Genomic DNA, 21,705 nt, shown 5'->3' with positions numbered 1-21,705 from the left:
GAAGGTCTTAATTCAGCTAGTAAATACACACACTCAACAAGCTGGTTCCTAGAGTGACTTTATGTATGTAGTAACACAGTGATGAAGATTTAAGAGACAGGTTGAGTGGAGGTGGTAGGTGACAGACACTTGAAGGTAAGACAGTAGCAGATGGATGCAGGTAGGTTTAGCAATCATGTATGGTAGCAGATGACAGAGTAGCAGGTGGACATACAAGAGTGATCAACCCAGTGCAGGAATAAGTAGCAGTAGTCTTAAGAGCTAGCAATCTAGATATGCAGATGTGATAAATAGTCTTTACTATGCAGAGCTAGATAGTGTAAGCTTAGTATACGTTTATAGAGGGTTCCCCTGCGGGGTACTTAGCACTAATAGCAATACAGCCGAAGGCCGGAATCCGAGAGGAAATGGATAATGGCATTCCCATTTTCTCAGCCTTTCTTTCTCGTAGTCTTCTATCTATGGTAATACTGAGTTGTATTAATGCATCCAGGGTTTTTGGTAGATCCGCTCGGGCGAGCTCGTCCTTAACGGCTTCTGATAGGCCAAGCCTAAATTGGGTTTTCAGAGATGCATCATTCCATTCTGAATCAAGGGTCCATCTCTTGAATTCCGCGACAAAGTCTTCTACAGGCCTCCTTCCTTGTTTCAAGGATCTAAATTGAAGATCGGCAGTACTCTGCCTATTGGGGTCATCATATAGGCTAGTGAGTTCTGCTAGGAACAAGGCATAGGAGTTGAGAAGCTGGTCATTTTTCTCAAAAAGAGAGTCTGCCCAGGCTCGAGGATCGCCTGTTAGGTAAGAAATAATAGTACAAACCTTAATGTGATCAGTAAGGTAGGTACGAGGTTTTAGCAAAAAAAGTAACTCACATGCGTTTTTAAATTCGTGAAATTTTTTGCGATCGCCTGTAAATACCAAAGGGGGATTTATCTTGGGTTCAGGGGACTGAGCAGAGGTAAGTTGTGTCAGTCTAATTACCTGCTGCGACAGAACCTGATTGTCTTCTTTTAATTCAGCAAGTGCGTGTATTAACGCAGTTACTTGCTGTTTTAATTGTGTCACCTGAGTGGTTATTTCTGCTGAATCCATTTGTGGGTTCGTTCAATCTGTAACGCTCCTGCGTTTCATGTATGGTGTGGATTTTCAGCTGCAGAAATATTCCACTTCAGTAGTCATGTAAGAGAGATGCTGAGATACCATTCCCAACCTCAATGACTCATCATGTGTGGAAGGTCTTAATTCAGCTAGTAAATACACACACTCAACAAGCTGGTTCCTAGAGTGACTTTATGTATGTAGTAACACAGTGATGAAGATTTAAGAGACAGGTTGAGTGGAGGTGGTAGGTGACAGACACTTGAAGGTAAGACAGTAGCAGATGGATGCAGGTAGGTTTAGCAATCATGTATGGTAGCAGATGACAGAGTAGCAGGTGGACATACAAGAGTGATCAACCCAGTGCAGGAATAAGTAGCAGTAGTCTTAAGAGCTAGCAATCTAGATATGCAGATGTGATAAATAGTCTTTACTATGCAGAGCTAGATAGTGTAAGCTTAGTATAAGTTTATAGAGGGTTCCCCTGCGGGGTACTTAGCACTAATAGCAATACAGCCGAAGGTTGGTTCAGGAGGAGAGGATGATCCGGAAGCGGGATGCAGGGATCAGCGCAGCGAGGTTCCGTCAGCGAGGTATGCTTGCAAGCACGAAAGCTTCAAGCCAAGTTAGCATCCAGGTAAGGGTGTTTGAACGAACACATGTGAGTGAGAACCGGCGCTTTAAATAGCCATCTAGTCCGGCGCTGAGTGATGACAGCTTCAGTCTTAAAGGTGTATGCGCACCTTTCCAAAAGAGAATGGTGGGGCGCATACACTTGTGAAAAGAGTAATTTAGGGTACCAAAGGTACCGGAACATTACACCAGAGCACCCCACGCCCCCTTACACCCTTACATGAGATGTCAAGAGCCCCCCACCATCAGAAGTCAAGAGTCACACACCCTTCCTTACATCACAGTGCAGCCGCTTTCCTTGTGCTGCTGCCGTTAACAAGATGCGGTTGGATCTGGGAAGAAGTGCAGGGTCTGGAGGAGAACCAATGGAGAGCTTGAGTCTGCTGAATGCTGAGACCAGTGGAAGCAAAGGCAAGGTGGTGTTGCGGCTGCAAAGAGAGGTGCAGGATTTGTAGGAGGAGTTCCGCCCTCCTCTGCTGTGGACTGCTAAGAAGGGGGGGGGGTGATCAAAGATGAGCCTTTCTGCAGATGCACAGAGGAGTGCAGGATCTGGCAAATGAGTTCTGTTCTCTCTGCTGCCGACTACAGAGACAAGGTGAGGGCAAAGACAAGGGGGGTGCCGCAGCTGCAGGAGAGGTGCGAGGGCCACAAGAAATGGCCTGGGGGGCCGCATTCGGCCCGCGGGCCTTGTGTTTGACACCTGTGCTCTAGAGGAAGGCATTCAGATGAGGTTGTGGGAAGGCTCCAGAAGGAAGAGCTGAGCCTCCCATGTAAGATACATGTGTGTCTTTGGGGAGGTGCTGGAATGAAAAGCTAAGGCTCTATAGGAAAACACATGTGAGTGTGCAGGGAGGCACTGTATGGAAGAAATGGGGCTGTGAAGCTGGACATACAGTATGTGATGTGTAATTGAGTGGGGAGACTCTGGATAAATCTACGGTGCTAGAGGAAAACACATTTGTGATTCCAGATTTATGAGAAAGAGGTGAGACTGTAGTGGGAGATATTTTCTATCCAGAGTCTCCCCACTCAATCACACATCACATACTGTATGTTCACCTCTACAGCCTCATTTCTTCCATACAGAGCCTCTCTATACACTCATATGTGTTTTTCTTTAGAACCTTAGCTTTTCATTCCAGTACCTCCCCAAAGACACACCTATATCTTACATGGGTGGCTCAGCTCTTCCTTTCAGAGCCTTCCCACAAACTCACGTGAATGTCTTCCTCTAGAGCAGGGTTTCTCAACCAGGGTTCCGTGGAACCCTAGGGTTCCTTCAGAGGTTGCTAGGGGTTCCTTGAGCAATGATCAATTTCTGCCTCTCAGATAAGTTCCCCCTGACCCCATTGATCTTTTTAGCTATCTTGAAAAGGTAATTCTTCCCAATGTCCACAAGTGTAAGGAGCATTCATCCCACTGATCATCAAACTAATGTATCATGAGTTGGAAAAATATAGTCATGTTTAGCAGGCGTTCCCTGAGACCTGAAAATTATTTGAAGGGTTCCTCTGTGTTGAAAAGGTTGAGAAAGACTGCTCTAGAGCCATGGTTCTTTCTTCCAGAACTTCCCCACAGACTCAAGCATGTACAGGACCTTTTGTAGCACTTCAGCTACTCTTTCTAGAACCTTTCCAAAGACTAACTACTAATATTTATAGGTAAAATTGATCCAGGGAATATCCGATTGCCTCTAGGGGGATTTGCGAAGAATGTTTTCCCCCTGCTGGGGCAAATTGGATCATGCTTTTTTTTTTTTTTATTTTGTTTTTTGCCTTCTGGATCAACTGTAAGTATAGGATTGTGTATATAGGATTGTAAAAAATGTTTTTCACTTTTATTGGTTGTGTCTTTTTTCAACCAGGCTAATTATGTAGTTATGTAACTAACACATATATCTTCTCGTGTCTCAGCTCTCCCTCTCAAAACCTTTGCACACATTGAAATGTTTGTCTTTTTCTACAGTCTCAATTCTTCATTCCAGAGTTTCCCCAAATGAGTCTTCTTGTAGATCAGGGTTTCTCAAATAGCATTCCTCCAGAGGTTTCTAGGGGTTTCTTGAGCAATCAGCAATTTCTGCCTCTCAGATAAGTTCCCACTGACACCAGCTATCTGTATCTTTCTGTAAGGGGGGTAATTCTTCCCAATTACCACAAGTGTAAGGGGCATTCTTCCCACTGACCATAACATTAATGTATCATAAGTTGTAGATATAGTCATTTTTAGCAGGGGTTCCCTGAGACTGGAAAGTTATTTCTAGTTTTCCTCTGAGTTTAAACGATTGGGAAAGTCTGTTCTAGAGTCTTTTTTGAGCTTCCTAGAACATCTCTGCTAATTCACCTGTATGCCTTTACATACGCCCCTGTGTTTCATAAAGATGAGTTTAAAATCCTATCCACAGCCCTGCTTCCTACTGTATTCTATGTAAATTTCACCCTGTGCACAAGGGGACCCTCCGCTGACATGTTTTCATCAGGTGCTGCTTGAAGGGGGAATAAACCTCATTATACATATGATAGGTTTGACCAATCCAGGCAGGATTTCCTCTCCACCAAACCCATTGCAACTTTTAAATCAATAAAATTAGCTTATGGTTAAATGAATGTTCTATATTCATTGGAGAATGCCATTAAGAAATCTCTGAACAGTGAACAGCAGTGTAGTTTCTTGCTCAGTTTATTGCTTGCCTGCTTTGTTCAGATATGATTTAATCAGAGATGTATAGTAACGAAGTAGAACTACTTAAGTACTGTACTTAAGTACCGAAATGCGGTATCTGTACTTTCCTAGAGTAGAATTTTTTTCTCCTACTTCTACTTTTACTTCACTACATTTTTTCCATGATTTCGATACTTCTACTCAAGTATTTTTTTTTTGTGCTGCATAGTTACTCGTTACTTTTAAAAAAATTACCACTGCCAGAACAGTAGATGGCAGGTTGCATAAAGCTCAAAAAAATGTGTATAATGTCATTTGTAAATCAGCGCATACGAAAATAAAGGCTGTGTATAATAAAAGCTGCTATACCAAATCTTTCCAATAAAAAGAAAATATGAAACAAACAAATAAATGGTGCTACAGCGCTTAAAGTGCATCAAGAAACTACTATCAAACACAGGTTAATCATTTGAATAAATCATTTGAAATAATAAAAACAATATGATGTTGAAACTTTTGACTTATTTCTTTAATAACTACATAACACAGTACTTGTACTTCTACTTTCAGTACTTGAGTAGAAATTTTTTTTCAAAACTACTGGTACTTTTTACTTTTAGTACTTAAGTAGCAAATTTTTTGAAAAAACTACTTGCAATACTTAAGTAAAAAAAATGTTGAATACTTTAGTACTTCTACTTAAGTAACTTTTTCTGCGAGCACTTCCACTTCTACTCAAGTAATTTTTTGATCGAGCACTTGTACTTTTACTCAAGTAGAAATTTCGAGTACTTTATACAAGTCTGGATTTAATTATAGTATATATTTTTTAATAACTTGTCCTGTCACAATTTTTCTGTTTAGCCAATGCAACTTTGAGGGTACAAGGAACACCTCCTGCACAAAGTGTCGTCTTTGCTGCATCCAAACAGGTAACTTAAAACCCAAGTTCAGCTAAAACTTTTTTCTTAAGGCAGTATTAAGGTACAAACCTGTGGCCACATATGTGTGAACCCAGCCTTAAAGTGTAACTAAAGGCAAAACGTTTCTTTTAGTTTTGGATAGAGAGGAGAGGGATTAGAACACCTGTCAGTTTTTATTGCTGTTGGTGCCCTTGTTAAAGCGGAGTTCCGGGCACGAAAACGTTTTTTCAATAGACATACCCCCGGGACAGTCAGGGCTAGTACATTCCACAATGGCTAGCCTCTGATCTGTCCCGGTTCGCACTTACCTGCAAGAAGAAATACTCACTTATAAAATTTCTTCTCCAGCGTTGCCATCTCTCTTGTGGGCAGCTGAAGCCGGCGCGATCCTCTTCCGCGTCCTCTTCCGTGTCTTCTTCTCCCAGAATGCGCCTGCACCGGCCCCTCTCGTCACTTCCGGTGCGGCGCCGCATTCCTCCACAGCTTCTGGGCATGCCCAGAAGCTGTTTAGCAGGGAATGCGGCGTCGCTCCGGAAGTGACGAGCGGGGCCGGTGCCGTCGCATTGATTCCTGGGAGCGATGACGTTCAGCTCCCAGGAATCATCGCAAAGGAGTAAGTGACGGCGGAGCCGCGGCACAGAGGGAGGAAGTGAAGAAGAGGTGAGTATTTTCTATCTACAATTACAAGGTGAGTAAAAAAAAAAAAATATACCTAACTATCCAATTCCTTTTCAGGTGAAGAAGATCCAGCGGATGGGCACAAAATCGATTAGGTCGATTTTGTGCCCGGAACTCCGCTTTAAGGAGAGTCACCTTCTCTATTTGTCCTGTTTACCATTATCATTGAAAGTGAAAGTAAAATAAAATCTTCCAATGGAGACACTAGTTCTGATGACCTGGGGGTCCCCAAGTAATGCCCTTAGTTTGCAGAGATTTCCTCTCACTTCCTGTTTGGTAATGGGACAGGATGTGAAGAGAAAACTCTATAATGGGGCACAGATGGCAAAAAAAAAAAAAAAAATCTGACAGGGGTTATAACCTTCCCTTGCTCTATCCAAAATGAAAAAAAAAAAAAAAAAAAGTTTTGCCCACAGTTCTTTAACTGTTGTCAGGGAAATCTGGATTCAGTATTTTAGCTTGGAGAAGGGAGGAAGGAGATGGGAAGAGCAGTGGAGTGTCTTGACATCCTAAGCTGTGTATTTGTATTGTGCATTTCTATTGCTGTATGTAGGGAGACACAACTCTATTCCCTACATGCAAGGGTGTAACGGAACCTCAACCCACACTGTACTTGTGTACTTCCGTCAGTTTACGGCTTCCTCCCAGTCGTGAACATAGATACCAGATTTTCCCAGCCGCCCTCATACAAAGCTAGCCGACAACTTAGCTTGTACTGGAATCTTTTTTTTTTATTGAACAGTTTCACACTCAATTTATACTAGTGATCGACCGATATTGTTTTTTTACCGCCGATACCGATATTTTGGTCATCGGACATCGGTATCGGCCGATATTTTCGGACATTAAAAAAAAAAATTATTATTATTTTTTTTTTTTTAATGTCTACAGGTACTGTGGTGGAGGAATCTGGGGGTCTAAAAGACCCCAAACCCCTCCGCTGCACTTAAAAGCATTCAAAACGCCAAGTTTGGCTGTTTTGAATGCTGTACATTTTTGAATTTGGCGCCGCCAGTACCCGGAAGTGATGTCATGTGTGTGAAGTAAGGTGGGCATGGGCATTTTTGCTGTGTTGCATATAGTATACTGTATGTATCTGCCGGACTTCATTATTTTGGCTTCAATAGAGTCTGATGCTTCTTGGCAAATTAAGCAAATTACATTTTATAAACACACTACATGCTGTGTGCTTTATTGGAAAATTAATTACAAGTAAAAAGGATACAAGTAAAAATCTGTCATTGAGCTGCTGTTGGGCAAACCCTGCACCTGTGTTGAAGTGAGAAGGTCTACTCATGGTTTACCTCCATTTGACTTCTTGAAATTCAGAATCTACAAAAGAAGTGGGATGGCTGGGTAACCTTCCATAAACAGATCCTGTGACTTTTTCCATTGGACCAAAAACTGACTCCATCACCACTCTGTTACTCTACCAGAGACAGAAGTCCAAACTCTGTAGGCCTTATGTTGGATGGGTTTAGAACTTACATGAAGTCCATAACTTCGCCCTCTTGGGTTTGGACCTTGGCTGCTCAGGCCCAAGCACTGTACCCTGGATAGAAGGAAATGGGTCACATGCTCCCTTATACAAAAAAAGTATTTTTGAACAGAGGGGGGCACAGCAAAGCTGGGTGTCAGTAGGTGGACTGTGACATATATGATAAAGTCTCTAAGTATTGTTTGAAATATTGAAGAGCCCAGTAGAAGGGGCGAAACGCGCCAACCGGGGATAGCGGTGTGATTCATTATCCGGTGGTTGGAACGGATGCTGACATTTTTATGCTTGGATTTATGCACTAATTGTAATGGCACTTTTCCACTGCAAGTACCGGCTAGTACCGGCTCGGCTCTACTCGGCCCTGCTTGGCCTGGTTTGCTTTTCCACTGCGGTACCGCATGGTATAGTGTCGGAACGGTTCGGTACGGTATAGGTTTGCTTTTCCACTAAAGTAGTACTAAAGTTAAGTGGGTGGGATAACAACGGGGTGGGTGTGATTCTCTGACCAATCAGTGGCTAGTAGTGACTGCATGCAAAGGATTGTGGGATATGGTACCAGTTTGGTACCTGTTGGAACCACAATCGAGTAGGTACTGTTTTTTCAGAGCCGTACCGTACCGTACCGTTCGGTTCCATGCAGTGGAAAAGCAAACCTATACCGTACCGTACCGAACCGTTCCGACCCTATACCATGCGGTACCGCAGTGGAAAAGCACAAAAGCGTGCCGAACCGGTACGGTTCCATGCAGTGGAAAAGCGCCATAAGTGTACTTGCTTTTAACTTTTTAATAAAACATACAGTATTACAATATGGGCACCTTTTTTCTTATTTACATCTGCTGGATGAGAGCCTTGTGATTGGAGGAACTTCAGGGGATCATATCCTGTTCCAGGAAGACAGTACTCCATAGCTAACATCCTATGTTTGGAGAAGAAGGAGGGGAATTTCTATTACATATGTGTTGTGCCTGGGAGCACTATATGCCTGTTTGATATATATCTCTGGTGAGTGGGGATTAAGGGTCCATTCACACTAGCGCGACTTGTCAGGCGACTTGGTCGTCTGACAAGTCGCGGTCGGTCGCTCGCCATTGAATAGTACAGGACCCGTTCTAATAGGAGCGACACAAGTCGCTCCGACTTAGAAAAAGGGTCCTGTACTACTTTGGGGCGACCTGGAGGCGACTTGCATTGACTTCAATTATATGAAGTCCCTGCAAGTCGCGCCGAGGTCACGGTGCACGCTGTGCACCGCGACTTCACAGGTCGCCCCAGCAAGTCGTGTCGCGCCAGTCTGAATGGGCGCTTAGGGAGGGGAGAACGGAGTCAGTGGCACCTTGAAAAGCACCAGAAGAATAAACCAGCAGAGACACTTTTGCACTTATGGACTTTATATACTATGCACTTGCACTTTTATTCAATATTGTTTATTGATTGTTACATTGCGATTTTCTGCACTGTGATATTTGCAATTTAGAAGCAGTGCTGTATAATTTATTTTATTTGTTTAGTATCATTATCATAACAGTCTTGGTTTTTCTCAGTCCCCAGTTACATAGTTTTATTACCTTGTGATCAGGCAAGTCATTATGTTGTTTTTCAACTTCCTTTAACAGACCAAGCTGTCCAGCAAAGCTGGCAGCTATAGGGGTGAGACAAACCAAACACTGACAGGGGTGCTTACAACAGTCAACTTCTACAAAGAAAACCTTTATCCCAAAATTTTAAAAAAACTACTGCTGTAATTGGTTAGTAAGTGTTAACTAGAGTTTGGTTTTAGTTTGTTAATCATTCATGTAAAGTCTGTCTAAACCTACTAGTCCATTTAAAACTACCATCTATAATGATTGACAATACTGCTATCCAAGGGTGGCTCCGTTGTTCCTCCATTGATACAGTGGAGGAGTGACTGTAGCCACCCTAAGACAGGGAGGAGTGGTACTGGCTGGATAACCAGGTGAAAATAAAAGAACAAAAGCTAGAAAAATAAAAGTAATGGAGCCACCAAATCCAATGATGAACTACATTATATAAAATTTCTGTTTTTGAGCTTAGTTAAACTTTAATTCTCAGTTTATAGTGGCGTGCACCTTCAAGAAAAGTGCAGTATGTCATAAAGTCCATATTGCCTTATAAAGTTACCTTTTTATTCTCTTTGAAATTATGGAGGATTCAAGGCTAATGAACTTTTAGGCTGGTTTCACGCTACAGTCTGGCTGTAGCGCTGGTGTACCTGCAGTTTTTGTACAGTTAACTCACAGTTTCCCATGGAATTTCTATTATGTTGATAGTTTTGCTGCATTTTCGGAAAGCGCACTTTAAAGTCCTGCATGCTACATTTTTGGTGAGCCTTCAGAAAACGTGCCAAAAACGCGTGATCCGATAGAAAGTCTATGGGAAGTTTCAGATTAACCACATGAAAACCGTGGGTACAGCCATGTTGGGGCCCAACCACAGCGCAGTAGTGTGAAACCCACCTAACTCTCTCAAATTTTGTTTACACAGGTGAAGAATCCATCAAATTCTCTTACCGTATATGATAACTGGAAGAGTCATTCTAATCGCACCAGCCCGCAGTATGGCCTCATCCCTCAGTATGTGCTTTATTATTACATTGCTAAAAACAGTAACGTGCTATAAGATCCAGGGTGCAAATCTGCCCCATAGAACCTTATATCTCTAACAAGAATATCCTATTGGTCACTGCACGTTTTCCTCTTACCTGTGTATTTTGTACTTCTAGAATTGGAACTCTGGGAATTGGAAGTGATTATGCTCCCTTTTTACATTACCTGGGAATTACATGCATGGACATAGCGTACACGTATGACAGGGTAAGTTCACTTCTTAAAATGTTTGCAGAATTCTCATGTTTCTGTTTGTGATTATACATGTAGCACCCTCCTAGGTAGATGCTAGTGAGAGAGTATGGTTTTTGGCTCTGTCTGCCTATCAGAGGAGCAGCAGGTAAATCTATATTGCTTTCTGCCTACCAGAGAGGAGGATCTGTGAGTTAGGTCTGCTCATGGTGCTCAGTATGTGATTCATCTGGTCTAGGTAGTGTTTCATACTGGTCCAATAGGGAGGCATATTGGACAGTGGAGGAAATCTGATCAATGGGTACACAGGCTTTGATACAGTCCCAGTGATTGGCACAGACTGATTGCCTCGGTGCATTGTGGGGTGTGGTATAAAAGCCAGGAGCATATGTGCTGCGGGGTCTTTGGCTGGTGAGCAGAGTCCCGGAGGGAGGGTGGCGGCTGCCTCCTCCTCTGTAGCAGTGGCTCACGGTCACAGGCAGTCGGCCTCGGGACCAGAAGGAAGGAGCTGAACCCAGAGGTCCATGAGAGCTTACTGAAGGGGTAGAGACACTGGAGACCCTCAAAAAACAGTATTGTGTGTACAGGGGATCGTGTCTAGTGGCCTGACCTGAGGGGGGTCACCCCGGTGTAGGATAGTCAGAGGACGGGTGTCAGCGGGTGGAGTGAAAGGGGGTACTAGGTGTGAATACCGAAGATAATTCATCCCAACAAGTCATCTACATAGAGACTTAATTCTAAATTCATCTAAGTGGCAAGGTGAATCAGCAGCCTAGCTGCATCTTCAGACAGGAGTCCTCATCTATTGTGAATAGTTCAAGTTGGAGTGTCCCACTCTTCCCTTCTTCCATCCCTAATTTAGATAAAACCACAAAAACAACTACATCCCCTAGACTGACTGAGCCAGAGAGTGGAGAGTTGAAATGTGCATGCTGCAGTTGCTATCGGTAACCCAGGGGGATCCCAAAGTGAACAAGCCAGCAGTCCTCTAGGGGGCAGTGCTACATATAATAAAAACATCACACTTTTAAATTCAAAATCAGTATATATCACCTAAAAGAGAAACGGTAAAGAAGATATATACTGTGGAATCTGTGTCCAAAAAGGCAGGCAGAAGGCTAAGGAATAGTCACTTCTATTACCTGTTATCTGCTTGCAGCTGATCATTTCCCCTTTACTGATTTATCAGCATAGGTGTGTGCAGCCAACTGCATTAGGGTGTGAACCCCAAAGTTCAAACACACACGCCTTTCTCTGCAGCCTCAGTTGCACTGGACAGTGAAGGACAGCTTCCCAGGCTCTGTGAAGCCGCATGGTTACCGAGTTATTCTGGTTGAAAAAAGACATTCAGTTCCATCCAGTTCAACCAAATCAATGGGAAGTACTCTGTGCTGAGCGGCTTCCTGTTCATTCACAAAATGAAGCATAGTAAACACAGTTTACTATAATTCAGTTATAAATGACCAGAGTGAGTGACTGCTCCCATTTAGAAAAGAAAGGGGCCAGTAAATAACATTTTGACTAGCCCCTTCTTTTTCTCTCCATCCTGAAACATTCCCCGCAGCAGCTGGGGTGGAGGAGAGGAGGGAAGCCAGCAGCACCGTGGGGGGTGCAACACAGGGGGAAGACCAGGCAGTAGGGGGAATCGGCACTGCACAGAGTGATTAGGGTGTGCCCAGGCACACCTGGCACAGCCCCTGCACACACCTATGCTTACCATGCCTTTGCACTGTGCACTATGCACTGTGTGGGGTTTACATCTTGGTAGAGGCAAGGTTTTACTTCTCCATGTCAAAGCTGCCCCCTGATCAACGGTGATCTCATGACTGAAGTAATAGCCAGCAAGAAAAGTAAAAAGGGAAAGCTAATGTAGTGCCACCCCCCCCCCCCCCAAAGGAACCACTGGTCCTCTGTTGCTGGCCTCAACCTTCTCAAAGTCCTCAGCCCCCCTGACACCCCAGGCTGAATGCACAAACACTCAATGTCATAAGAAAAATCACTGACAGTGACACTAATTACCCAACAAAATGGTTATTTCAAGAAATTGGCACCAACTAATAGTAACGACAAACTTAATATATTGTCGCCAAACAAGTTAGTAATGAGGCAGGCAAGAAAATGATGAATAACAACTATAATAATACACTTTATTATACAGAATAATTAGCAATGAGGACAGGGCATAAAGTGACACTCAAATTCCAGATCAGGATAACAACGGCGCCTGAAGTCCAACAGTGAGCAGTAAAATACTTGTACTATAAACCTCTGGTGTTATACTGTCAGAGTGCACTTACGGTGGTTAAAATAGGCCCAAAGCCATCTGCTAAGCACTGGCAGTAGTTGAGAGTTAAAGGAAGGGTATAGAGTGATATAGAGGATTTACGTGCAGCTTATGTTGGGGCCCCTTTAAGTAACATTGGTGCACATAAAGAGGGTCCTGATGAACCTGCATGTAGTTAAGAATTCCTATAAGGGAGGTATAGTCTTTGCTTGAATGAAATGTAGATGTGGTACAAGCACCAAAGGTGCATCAAATGTATTGACAGTTCAGTATAGCAGTGATGTGGAGTTGGTAGGGGCGCAGTATAGGTCTGGGATGAATGCGGTATGAGTTGGGTGTATTTGGCGTCCTGCTCTCAGCAACTCAGTCCCTGCTAGCTATGTAATGTTTGGGCCAATAGCCCTGTTACCAGTCCTGTGCTTCCATGGTGGGTTCCACTGGCGGAGGGGCCCCTCGTGGAACAGGGACTTAAACTCTGGTGAAGCCACCTTGTGTGGCTGCAGATGATGACCAGCAAACCTGCTCTGTGAGGCTGTGGATGCAGGTGAGTAGGCCACCCTGGTGGGTGATTGCCCTAGGGCTCAGCACTCTCCCTGGACATTTGCCAGTCTAGCAGCAGGTCCCAAACTTCCCTGAAATTCTCGGTGTCCATTGTGGCACCAGCCCCTCCCCATTGCCACCTATTGGCAGTGGCAGAAACTAGAAATAGAAGGAGTACAGGAATGGAGAGGGGTGAAAGCCCACAGCAAGGGCAGAGAGGAGGGGTTGAGCGAGGGGGGGGGGGGGGGAGAGTTCACAGGTGACAGCTGGCTACACTAAGGCTGGCCATAGACAGTGCAAATTTCTTTCCTGCAGCCACGGGTTGTAGTTAAGACATTTGCAAAATTCCCCATCAGCACAGACAGCACTGACAGGGGAATCCCTCCTGCCGAGCCATTGTCTGCTTCCTGGTGGGGGGAGGGGGGGGGGGGCTCAGAAGTGGGCAGGGGAAGCTGTCCCCGCAGGGAAAAGATAGTAATTATCACTAGCAACTATGGTACCCTCAAGCTATAGTGCCATCTAGTGGCCAACCAAAGGAACTACAAAAGGCCCCTATCCTACAGCTGGATGTCAGAGGAGAGGTGGGAGCCCTTAGACCAACTATTTTCAGCTAGAGTTCCTCCGAGGGTTGATAGGGGTTCAATTACAGTGACTGTTGCTGATTGATCTCCCATTTGATGGTGTCAATTTTTTTTTGGTTGTCTGTAAGAGTGGCATTCTGACCTCCATTATCATGGGCATTCTTCCCACTGGCCACCAATGAAAGGAGCACTTTTCCCACTAAACTTCAATTATTTGGTTTTAGTAGGGGTTTCTAGAGACCTGAAAATTATTGCTTTTCAACCTTTCTTGAGAAAGGCCCTAGATAGCGTCTACATGTGATCATAAAATACCATGATTGCCAGAACTGAAATTCAATGAATAAAAGGGAATGGGCCAGAGACAGTCAGGCGGTGGGTGAAAGGGGATAACGCTGGATGTTGTCCAGCCAGGAAAACGAGGAAGGCTCTACCGGACTTGTTGCAGCTTCTCATGTATTGTACATTTTAAGGTGCTCACAGTGTGCAGTGAAATCAGAGTTAGCAATATCAGTACAGAAGATAAGATTGTACAAATTTGCAAGTCTGAAGGTAAGTCTGGAGTTCAGCTTTAAGACAGTAAGCAATGGCAGTTCCTGTGTTTGCACCCTCACAAGTTGATTTTGCTTCTGATTGTAGAAAGTTAATTTATGAGTTCAGATCCTCATTTTGTTTCTTTTCTTTTAACCCCACAGAAAGTGACGTCAGCTCGAATATACCCTGCCTACCATACAGCCTTTGACACATTTGATTATACTGCTAAATATATCGATCCAGGTAAAAGACTTTGGGTGTATATTTTTGCAATGCTGTAAACATAATACCTCCAAAAAGTAAGAGTCTGGTACCCCATGTTGTATATATCCACTATTTAAGGCAAACAGCATAAAGATTTACTGACCCTTTATCAATGTCTTTGAAATGAAAGCTGTTTGTACTGCCTCATAGCCACCCAATTGGATTTGACAATTGGAACATGAAAGTATGAATATTACTTCTATGTATTTTATAGGGCAACATAGATAGTTATTGCAGAGGCTTTGATAAACAAAAAAAAAAAAAAAAAAACTCTTATTGGTCCCTTTTGATGTCCTGCCATTAGCTAAATGTTAAAAAAAGTCATAGATACACAAAAACTATATCCTGGTGAAGATTATATATTTATCTGAAAAGAAGATGTAGGGCCAAAAGAGCTCTCCTGCGGGTCACAAAAGTGCACTTGCTCTATATTATCAAAAGTATTGGGAGGTCTGCCTTTACAGGCATATGAAATTTAATGGCATCTCAGTCCTTATCCGTAGGTGTCAATATTGAGTTGGCCTACTCTTTGCAGCTATAACAGCTTCAACTCTTCTAGGAAGGCTGTCCACAAGGCTAAGGAGTGTATCTATGGGAATTTTTGACCATTCTCCCAGAAGCGCACTACTTTTGGTAATATAATGTAGTTCTGCACTCCTGTGAACCAATTTTCAGCCAACAGTAGGCTAAAGTCCACTATCGGCTGATGTTGCAAAGCTGGTCCATGCCCTACAGGGATCCTGACAATAATGTTGGGATCCTCCCACATGCCTGACCGTCAGCGGATTCAGCCTCTCAGGGTGCCGCTGGGAGACTGAGCCAGCCACTCCCACCCCCTCCACAGTCCAGCTCTCCAGTGAGCGCTGGATGGGCAGAGCACAGAGTGGTGATTGGCAGTCACTGGCTCTCTGCTCGAAGCGGACTCAGTTCTCAGTGTAGAGGCAGTAGGGGACAGATGCAGCATCAGATTAATCCTGCATCCACCTAGGTATGTATGTTTATTTTTTTAAACTCTGCACTTCTCTTTTAGGCCCCTTTCACACCCGTGCAACTTCAAAGTCACGCGATTTACCGCGATTTTGTCGTGACTTTTTGCCGTGACTTTTACCGCGACTTTTGCCGCGATTTTGACTGGGCTTGAATGTCCTTGGCCTCAAAATCGTGCCAAAGTAGTGCAGGGACTACTTTGAAGTCGGTGCGACTTCAAGTCACACTGATATCAATGGGGCTCACTGAAAATAATGGAAAACGACTTGTCATGCGATTTTGTGGTCCAAAATCGCGGGACAAGTCGCACTAGTGTGAAAGGGGCCTTAAAGCCAAATATATTTTTTTTACAGTTTTGAATGGGGAAATGTTTTGAAACTGTTTCAAAAAACAGTTTTGAATGGGGAAATGTTGAAAACAATGTCAGTTTTTTTTGGGATCATAGAATGTGCAGCTCCCAAGGAAAAAATTTAGGTCACCCTCCAAAGAGACTGGGTACTGAATGCCAGGCAGGGGCTTGTCCTATGTCAGATGCATTCATGCAAGCTGAATACAAATTTCCCTTGATTTTTCTAATAGAATGATTTCTGTTTCATCAGCTCCATCTAGTGGCTAAAAAGCAGTATATTTTCTTATTCAGGTATTTCAGAAAACAATACCGCATTTTAGTCACTAGATGGAGCTAATCATACAGGGATTAATCTATTTGAAAAAAATATGGTGGAGTTTCATTCAGTTTGCTTGAATGTTTCTGACATTCATGTAATGAATGTTTTATAAATAGAGCCCTATGAATATTTTGATGTAGGTCCCATAATGTTGCAGTAATGTGAAGTTCAGCCAATTTGTGTTTCACAATATTTTATAGGTTTTACCAGCCATCAGACAGTGGCACGCACAGCTGGGAATGTTCTTCTGAGACTCTCAGACAGCCTCATCCTGCCGCTAGGAGTAAGAGACTACGTGGAAAACCTGGAGGATTACTATAGCCGGGCAGTTGAGAACTTTCAGGCTGATCTCACAAAGAACAATATCACACTGGGTAGGTGGGCAAAGTACTACCGCCAGAATGGAACACATGGAACACCTCCAAATTTTGCTTTAAAATGTTTGTCTGAGCAAAAATGAAAACAAAATCAATACGCCTTTGCATTACATACACATTTACCAATGTGTTATCCCTTTAGGAACACAGCATGTGCTGAAAAATGTTGGTCCTGCTGGCAATCCAGTAAACTCCAAACTCATTGTAGTGAGTTGACAACACCGCCCCCGCTAAACTGAATTCCCAAGTGTTTTTTTCAGCTGAATAGGAATATTCCATCTTTCTCTGCCCCTCTCCGCCTCTATCTACATTCATAGATAAATTCCTTCCCCCAGCAACCATGACTTCTAAGAGCCTGTCCATACATGGTTTACCCCGTCAAAAAGTCTGGTGCTGAAATCAATTGGAGTAATAAGATCTGTTGTTCCCTGCAGCACCTAGGTTTAAAAAAAATAATGTTGGGACATGGGAGTGGAAAGTGAGATTTATGGGTTACATTTGGGTTATGCCTATCCAAATCCTTTTCGTTAAGTTGCCTCAGAAAGTATGGGATGGCCAAAAATTTTAGTAGATGTTTTCTTGATCTGTAGTGAGAAATCCATTAACACCTAACCAAATATACACAGCACAGTTCTGTCCTATGAGTAGCCAAAACTCTTTTTGAGTAGAGTGGGAAAAAGTTAGAACCGCTGCCAGGTTTTTATTGCTGCCTTTATTTCTCCTGGGGAGCTTTCCCTTCACTACCTGTTCTGCTGGCCAATAAATACGAGTAGAATTCTCAGATTTGGACAGTGGTTGCTAGAACAGCAATGAGGACAAAACTTTCCAGTAGGATCACAAAGAAAAGTAAAAACCTCATAGAACAAAGTGTTGGAAAACTAGTGTAGATGGATATTCTTGTGGGTCTAAAAATCCAACTGAAGCCTCCTAGGCAGACCACATTAAGCTTATGTTGAGTGGCTAATGCATCCCTGGTACTTACTTTAAACATGGAGCCACAGAAAAAAAACTAAGGTTCCAATGTTTGAATTGCACCAAAGATAGCAGTGCAGTCATGGTAGTGGGTGGATGTTTTTGGTTGGCAACTCCCAGTTGCAGAGAAGCAATGGCAAGGTCCTCCAGTACAAAGACTTAGAAAGTTGTGGTAAACAAAGCACCAAAGCTATATGGATCATCCCGGTCAGGGGTCTCCAAACTTTCCAAACAAAGGGCCAGTTACTTTTGTGTCAGGTTTTATGGGAGCCGCGCTGTCGATTGTAGACAGTGGCAGTAAAAAATGCCACAAAGACAGTGAGAGTAAACAAATCCCCAGACTTGGTGGTCAGTGGGAGGAATAGTGCCCCATCATTGGTGTCATTGGGAGAAATATTGCCCCATCATTGGAGCCAGTGCAAAGAATAGTGCCCCAATATTGGTGTCAGTGGGAGGAATAGTGCCCCATCACTGGTGGTCAGTGGAAGGAATAGTGCCCCATCATTGGTGTCAGTAGAAGGAATAGAGCCCCGTCATTGGTGTCAGTAGAAGGAATAGTGCCCCATCATTGGTGTCAGTGGAAGGAATTGTGCCCCATCACTGGTGGTCAGTAGAAGGAATAGTGCCCCATCATTAGTGTCAGTGGAAGGAATAGTGCCCCATCATTGGTGTCAGTAGAAGGAATAGTGCCCCATCATTAGTGTTAGTGGGAGGAATAGTGCCCCATCATTGGTGTCAGTGGAAGGAATAGTGCCCCATCATTAGCGTCAGTGGAAGGAATGATGCCCCATCATTGGTGTCAGTGGAAGAAATAGTGGCCCATCATTGGTGTCAGTAGAAGGAATAGTGCCCCATCATTGGTGTCAGTGGGAGGAATAGTGCCCCATCATTGGTGTCAATGAAAGGAATAGTGCCTCATGGCAATGAGAGGAATAGTGCCCCATCATTGGTATCAGTTGGAGGAATAGTGCCCAATCATTGGTATCAGTGGAAGGAATAGTGCCCCATTATTGGTATCAGTGGAAGGAATAGTGCCCCATCATTGGTATCAGTTGGAGGAATAGTGCCTCATGGCAATGAGAGGAATAGTGCCCCATCATTGGTATCAGTTGGAGGAATAGTGCCCCATTATTGGTATCAGTGGAAGGAATAGTGCCCCATTATTGGTATCAGTGGAAGGAATAGTGCCCCATCATTGGTATCAGTGGAAGGAATAGTGCCCAATCATTGGTATCAGTTGGAGGAATAGTGCCTCATGGCAATGAGAGGAATAGTGCCCCATCATTGGTATCAGTTGGAGGAATAGTGCCCAATCATTGGTATCAGTGGAAGGAATAGTGCCCCATTATTGGTATCAGTGGGAGGAATAGTGCCCAATCATTGGTATCAGTGGAAGGAATAGTGCCCCATCATTGGTATCAGTTGGAGGAATAGTGCTTCATGGCAATGAGAGGAATAGTGCCCCAAGGGCTGGATAAATGCAAGGGGTGGATCTGCACTTGAGGACACATTTTAAAGACTTCTGGTCTAGGTCTGCGGTGCCCAACCTGTGGCCCTCTGGCATTTATTGTGCGGCCCTTGGAGCTAGACAGTAGTCTGTACTTTCCTTACCTAGGTGCTTGCTCAAGTAAGTGAAGGAAAAACATTCTTTAGGCTGGCTTCTAGTAGTTACTGTAGGTGACTTAGTTCTTTTATTTAACACTGTCATACTTTAGCTATGTTTTTTGTTCTCTGCTCTGAGTCTTTTACAATGGATCTTACTAAGAGAAATATCAAACATGACAAAATACATTTTTAAGGTGTCTGTAGTGAGTACAAATCTCAAAGCACTGATTTGTAAAGGCGGAGTAAAGCATGAAACAGTGAGTTCTCGTAGTATCATGTTTTTGTTCTGTTTTTTTATCTATGGCTGATTAGTCATAGTCTATCATGTTGATATGCTATTAAAGAGGTTGTAAACCCCTTTTTTTTTTTTTTCTTTTTCACCCTGCAAGAGAAACACATAATGAGCTAGTATGCATCGCATACTAGCTCATTATCAAATACTTACCTTAGAACCAACCCCCGCAGTGCCGTCCGCTTAGCTGGATGACGGGCGACAAGTCCAGTCACCCGTCTTCCGGGATCGCGGCATCCGGCCATCTGATTGGCCGGAGCTGCGGTGACGTCACTCCCGCGCACGCGCGCGGGAACAGACGGTCACGGCACGGAGTTCTGAAGGAACTGCACCAGTGGCCGTTCCTTCAGAGCGCATGCGCCAGTGACGTCACTGGCTGCATGTAAAGTAAATATCTCCTAAACGGTACATGTTTAGGAGATATTTACAGTACCTATAGGTAAGCCTTATTATAGGCTTACCTATAGGTACAAGTGTCAGAGGAGGGTTTACTTCCTCTTTAAGGTCTTCTAAAGCGTGTCTCCAGTCTCCATCAACTGCTACAGCAAGTTTGCAGCTTCCTACACTCTCTTATAGCCTGCCTAGTCTCTGACCATCTCCTATTAGATGTCTGCAACCTCTGCCAGCCTTCTATAGCATTACATTTACTGAATATTGTGTGCACTCCCCCCCCCCCCCAAAAAAAAAAAAACACAATCAAAAATGTTTTTTTTTTTTACTAAAAATACACGGAAATCATTATTAGTGGACACAAACATAACATGACTTACGAAATTCCTGCTAAATCTAAAAGATAAAACTGCATTGAGTTAATAAATAAAGTTTTGTGTGTAAGTGAGGTTCATTTACGTAGGTACTGTGGCCTGTACAGTATAAATCAGTGGTTTATTTATGTGGCTGGAGGTGTGTGCAGGCAAGCTATGGTACGCTATGGGGATGCAGCAGCTGCATGAACACAGCCTCAGGTCCTAATTTGGCAGGCGTGTGGATGCAGGTGTATGGCCCCAAACTCAGACAGTGTGCATTCGGGGCCACTCACCCACACCTGCACACCTGTCAAATTAGGACCTGCGGCTGTGTTCATACAGTAGCTGCATCCTCATAGAGTAACACAGGCAATACATTGCTTATTCACACTGTATAGGCCAGAGAACCCATCTAAATGAGTCCTTCATTTTTTAAATTATTTATTACAATTTAAAAAAATATATATTTTTTAAAATGTTTTTTTTTTTTACATTTTTTTAAATAATTTTTAAGGATTTGTTATTTTTTACATTTGTTAAATGATTCTTTCATTTTTTTTTTTTTTTTTTACAACGCTGTTTGGGGGCAGGGTTGCTTGTGTGAAATATCAGGGGTCTACCCCTGACATCTTTCCTTTGAGACAGAGAAAGGAATTAAGGACACAGATACTTCAATTCCTTTCTCTGTAGCCTCAGTTGCACTGAAGATGAATGAACAGGACACAGAGGCTCCTGTCCACTCAAACTAAAGCAGGATAAACCCAGTTCATTCTGCTTCAGTTTTGAATGGACACAGGGGCGATTGGTACCGATCACTCACTGTGTCAAATTCAGAAAAGAATAATAAATAAATAAAATAAATAAAAAAAAATAAATAAATAAAAAATAAAGGACATATTTACTAGCTCCTTCTCCCACTCTCCATCCCCTTGTGTATCCACGGCAGAGGAGAGGGAAGCCAGCAGCACTGTGGGGGATGAGGGGGGCCCTGGGCTTACAGGGGGGGATTCAGATGTGGGCGGGGGGGGGGGACAATTACAGAATGATGCCCTGTGTCTGTGTCTCTCCTTCCAGCAGTTAAAAGCCGGCGGCAGGGAGAGGGGGAAAAACCACCTTAAAGCTGTTGGAGAGAGACACAGACAGTGCATAATTCTGTAATTGTCCAACTGCTGCAACAAATCCCCCTGCTGCCAGGTCCCCCTGTGTGCCAGGGCCCCCTTAAGGAGGCCTGATGATATCCCTTATCAGCGGCCCTGCTTGAGGTCCCCTATATCATGCAAATTGACAACCACTGGTCCAGCTGGAGTTTGTAGTCCCCATTTACATATAAAAGCCAACTAATTTAGTAGGAACCAGGGGAGGACTGGGAAGGGGGGCAGGGTGGTAATTGCCCCCCGGGCCGCTCTGATGCTGGGTAAAAAGGCCGCACTCAGGGCTGGATTAATGTAGGGGCCAGACACTGTATACAGCTGCTGGTCGCCGCTACACAATGTTATATTTGCAGAGCTGCAGCGGAGCGGTATGAGTGTACAGAGTACGCTCCTGCACCC

The 21,705-nt window shown here is 43.7% G+C and overlaps 1 protein-coding gene across 1 annotated transcript in view; it reads left to right on the top strand.

Annotated features, from left to right (window-relative positions):
• The window catches only part of LOC309551346 (aminopeptidase NAALADL1-like), a gene marked incomplete at both ends in the record, with an annotated part of 80,994 nt that overhangs the window by 48,650 nt on the left and 10,639 nt on the right, over positions 1-21,705 (top strand). The window contains 5 exons of the mRNA XM_082251896.1: positions 5,255-5,322; positions 9,995-10,083; positions 10,233-10,323; positions 14,406-14,487; positions 16,364-16,537. Coding sequence (XP_082108022.1) covers positions 5,255-5,322; positions 9,995-10,083; positions 10,233-10,323; positions 14,406-14,487; positions 16,364-16,537 — 504 coding nt within the window. The remainder of the gene's footprint in view (positions 1-5,254; positions 5,323-9,994; positions 10,084-10,232; positions 10,324-14,405; positions 14,488-16,363; positions 16,538-21,705) is intronic.

The sequence above is a fragment of the Pelophylax lessonae genome (genome assembly GCF_965119305.1).
Source record: "Pelophylax lessonae genome assembly, chromosome: 3".
NCBI classification, from domain to species: Eukaryota; Metazoa; Chordata; class Amphibia; order Anura; family Ranidae; genus Pelophylax; species Pelophylax lessonae.
Note: the sequence above shows the minus strand (reverse complement) of the source record. Positions and strands in the feature narration are given on the sequence as shown.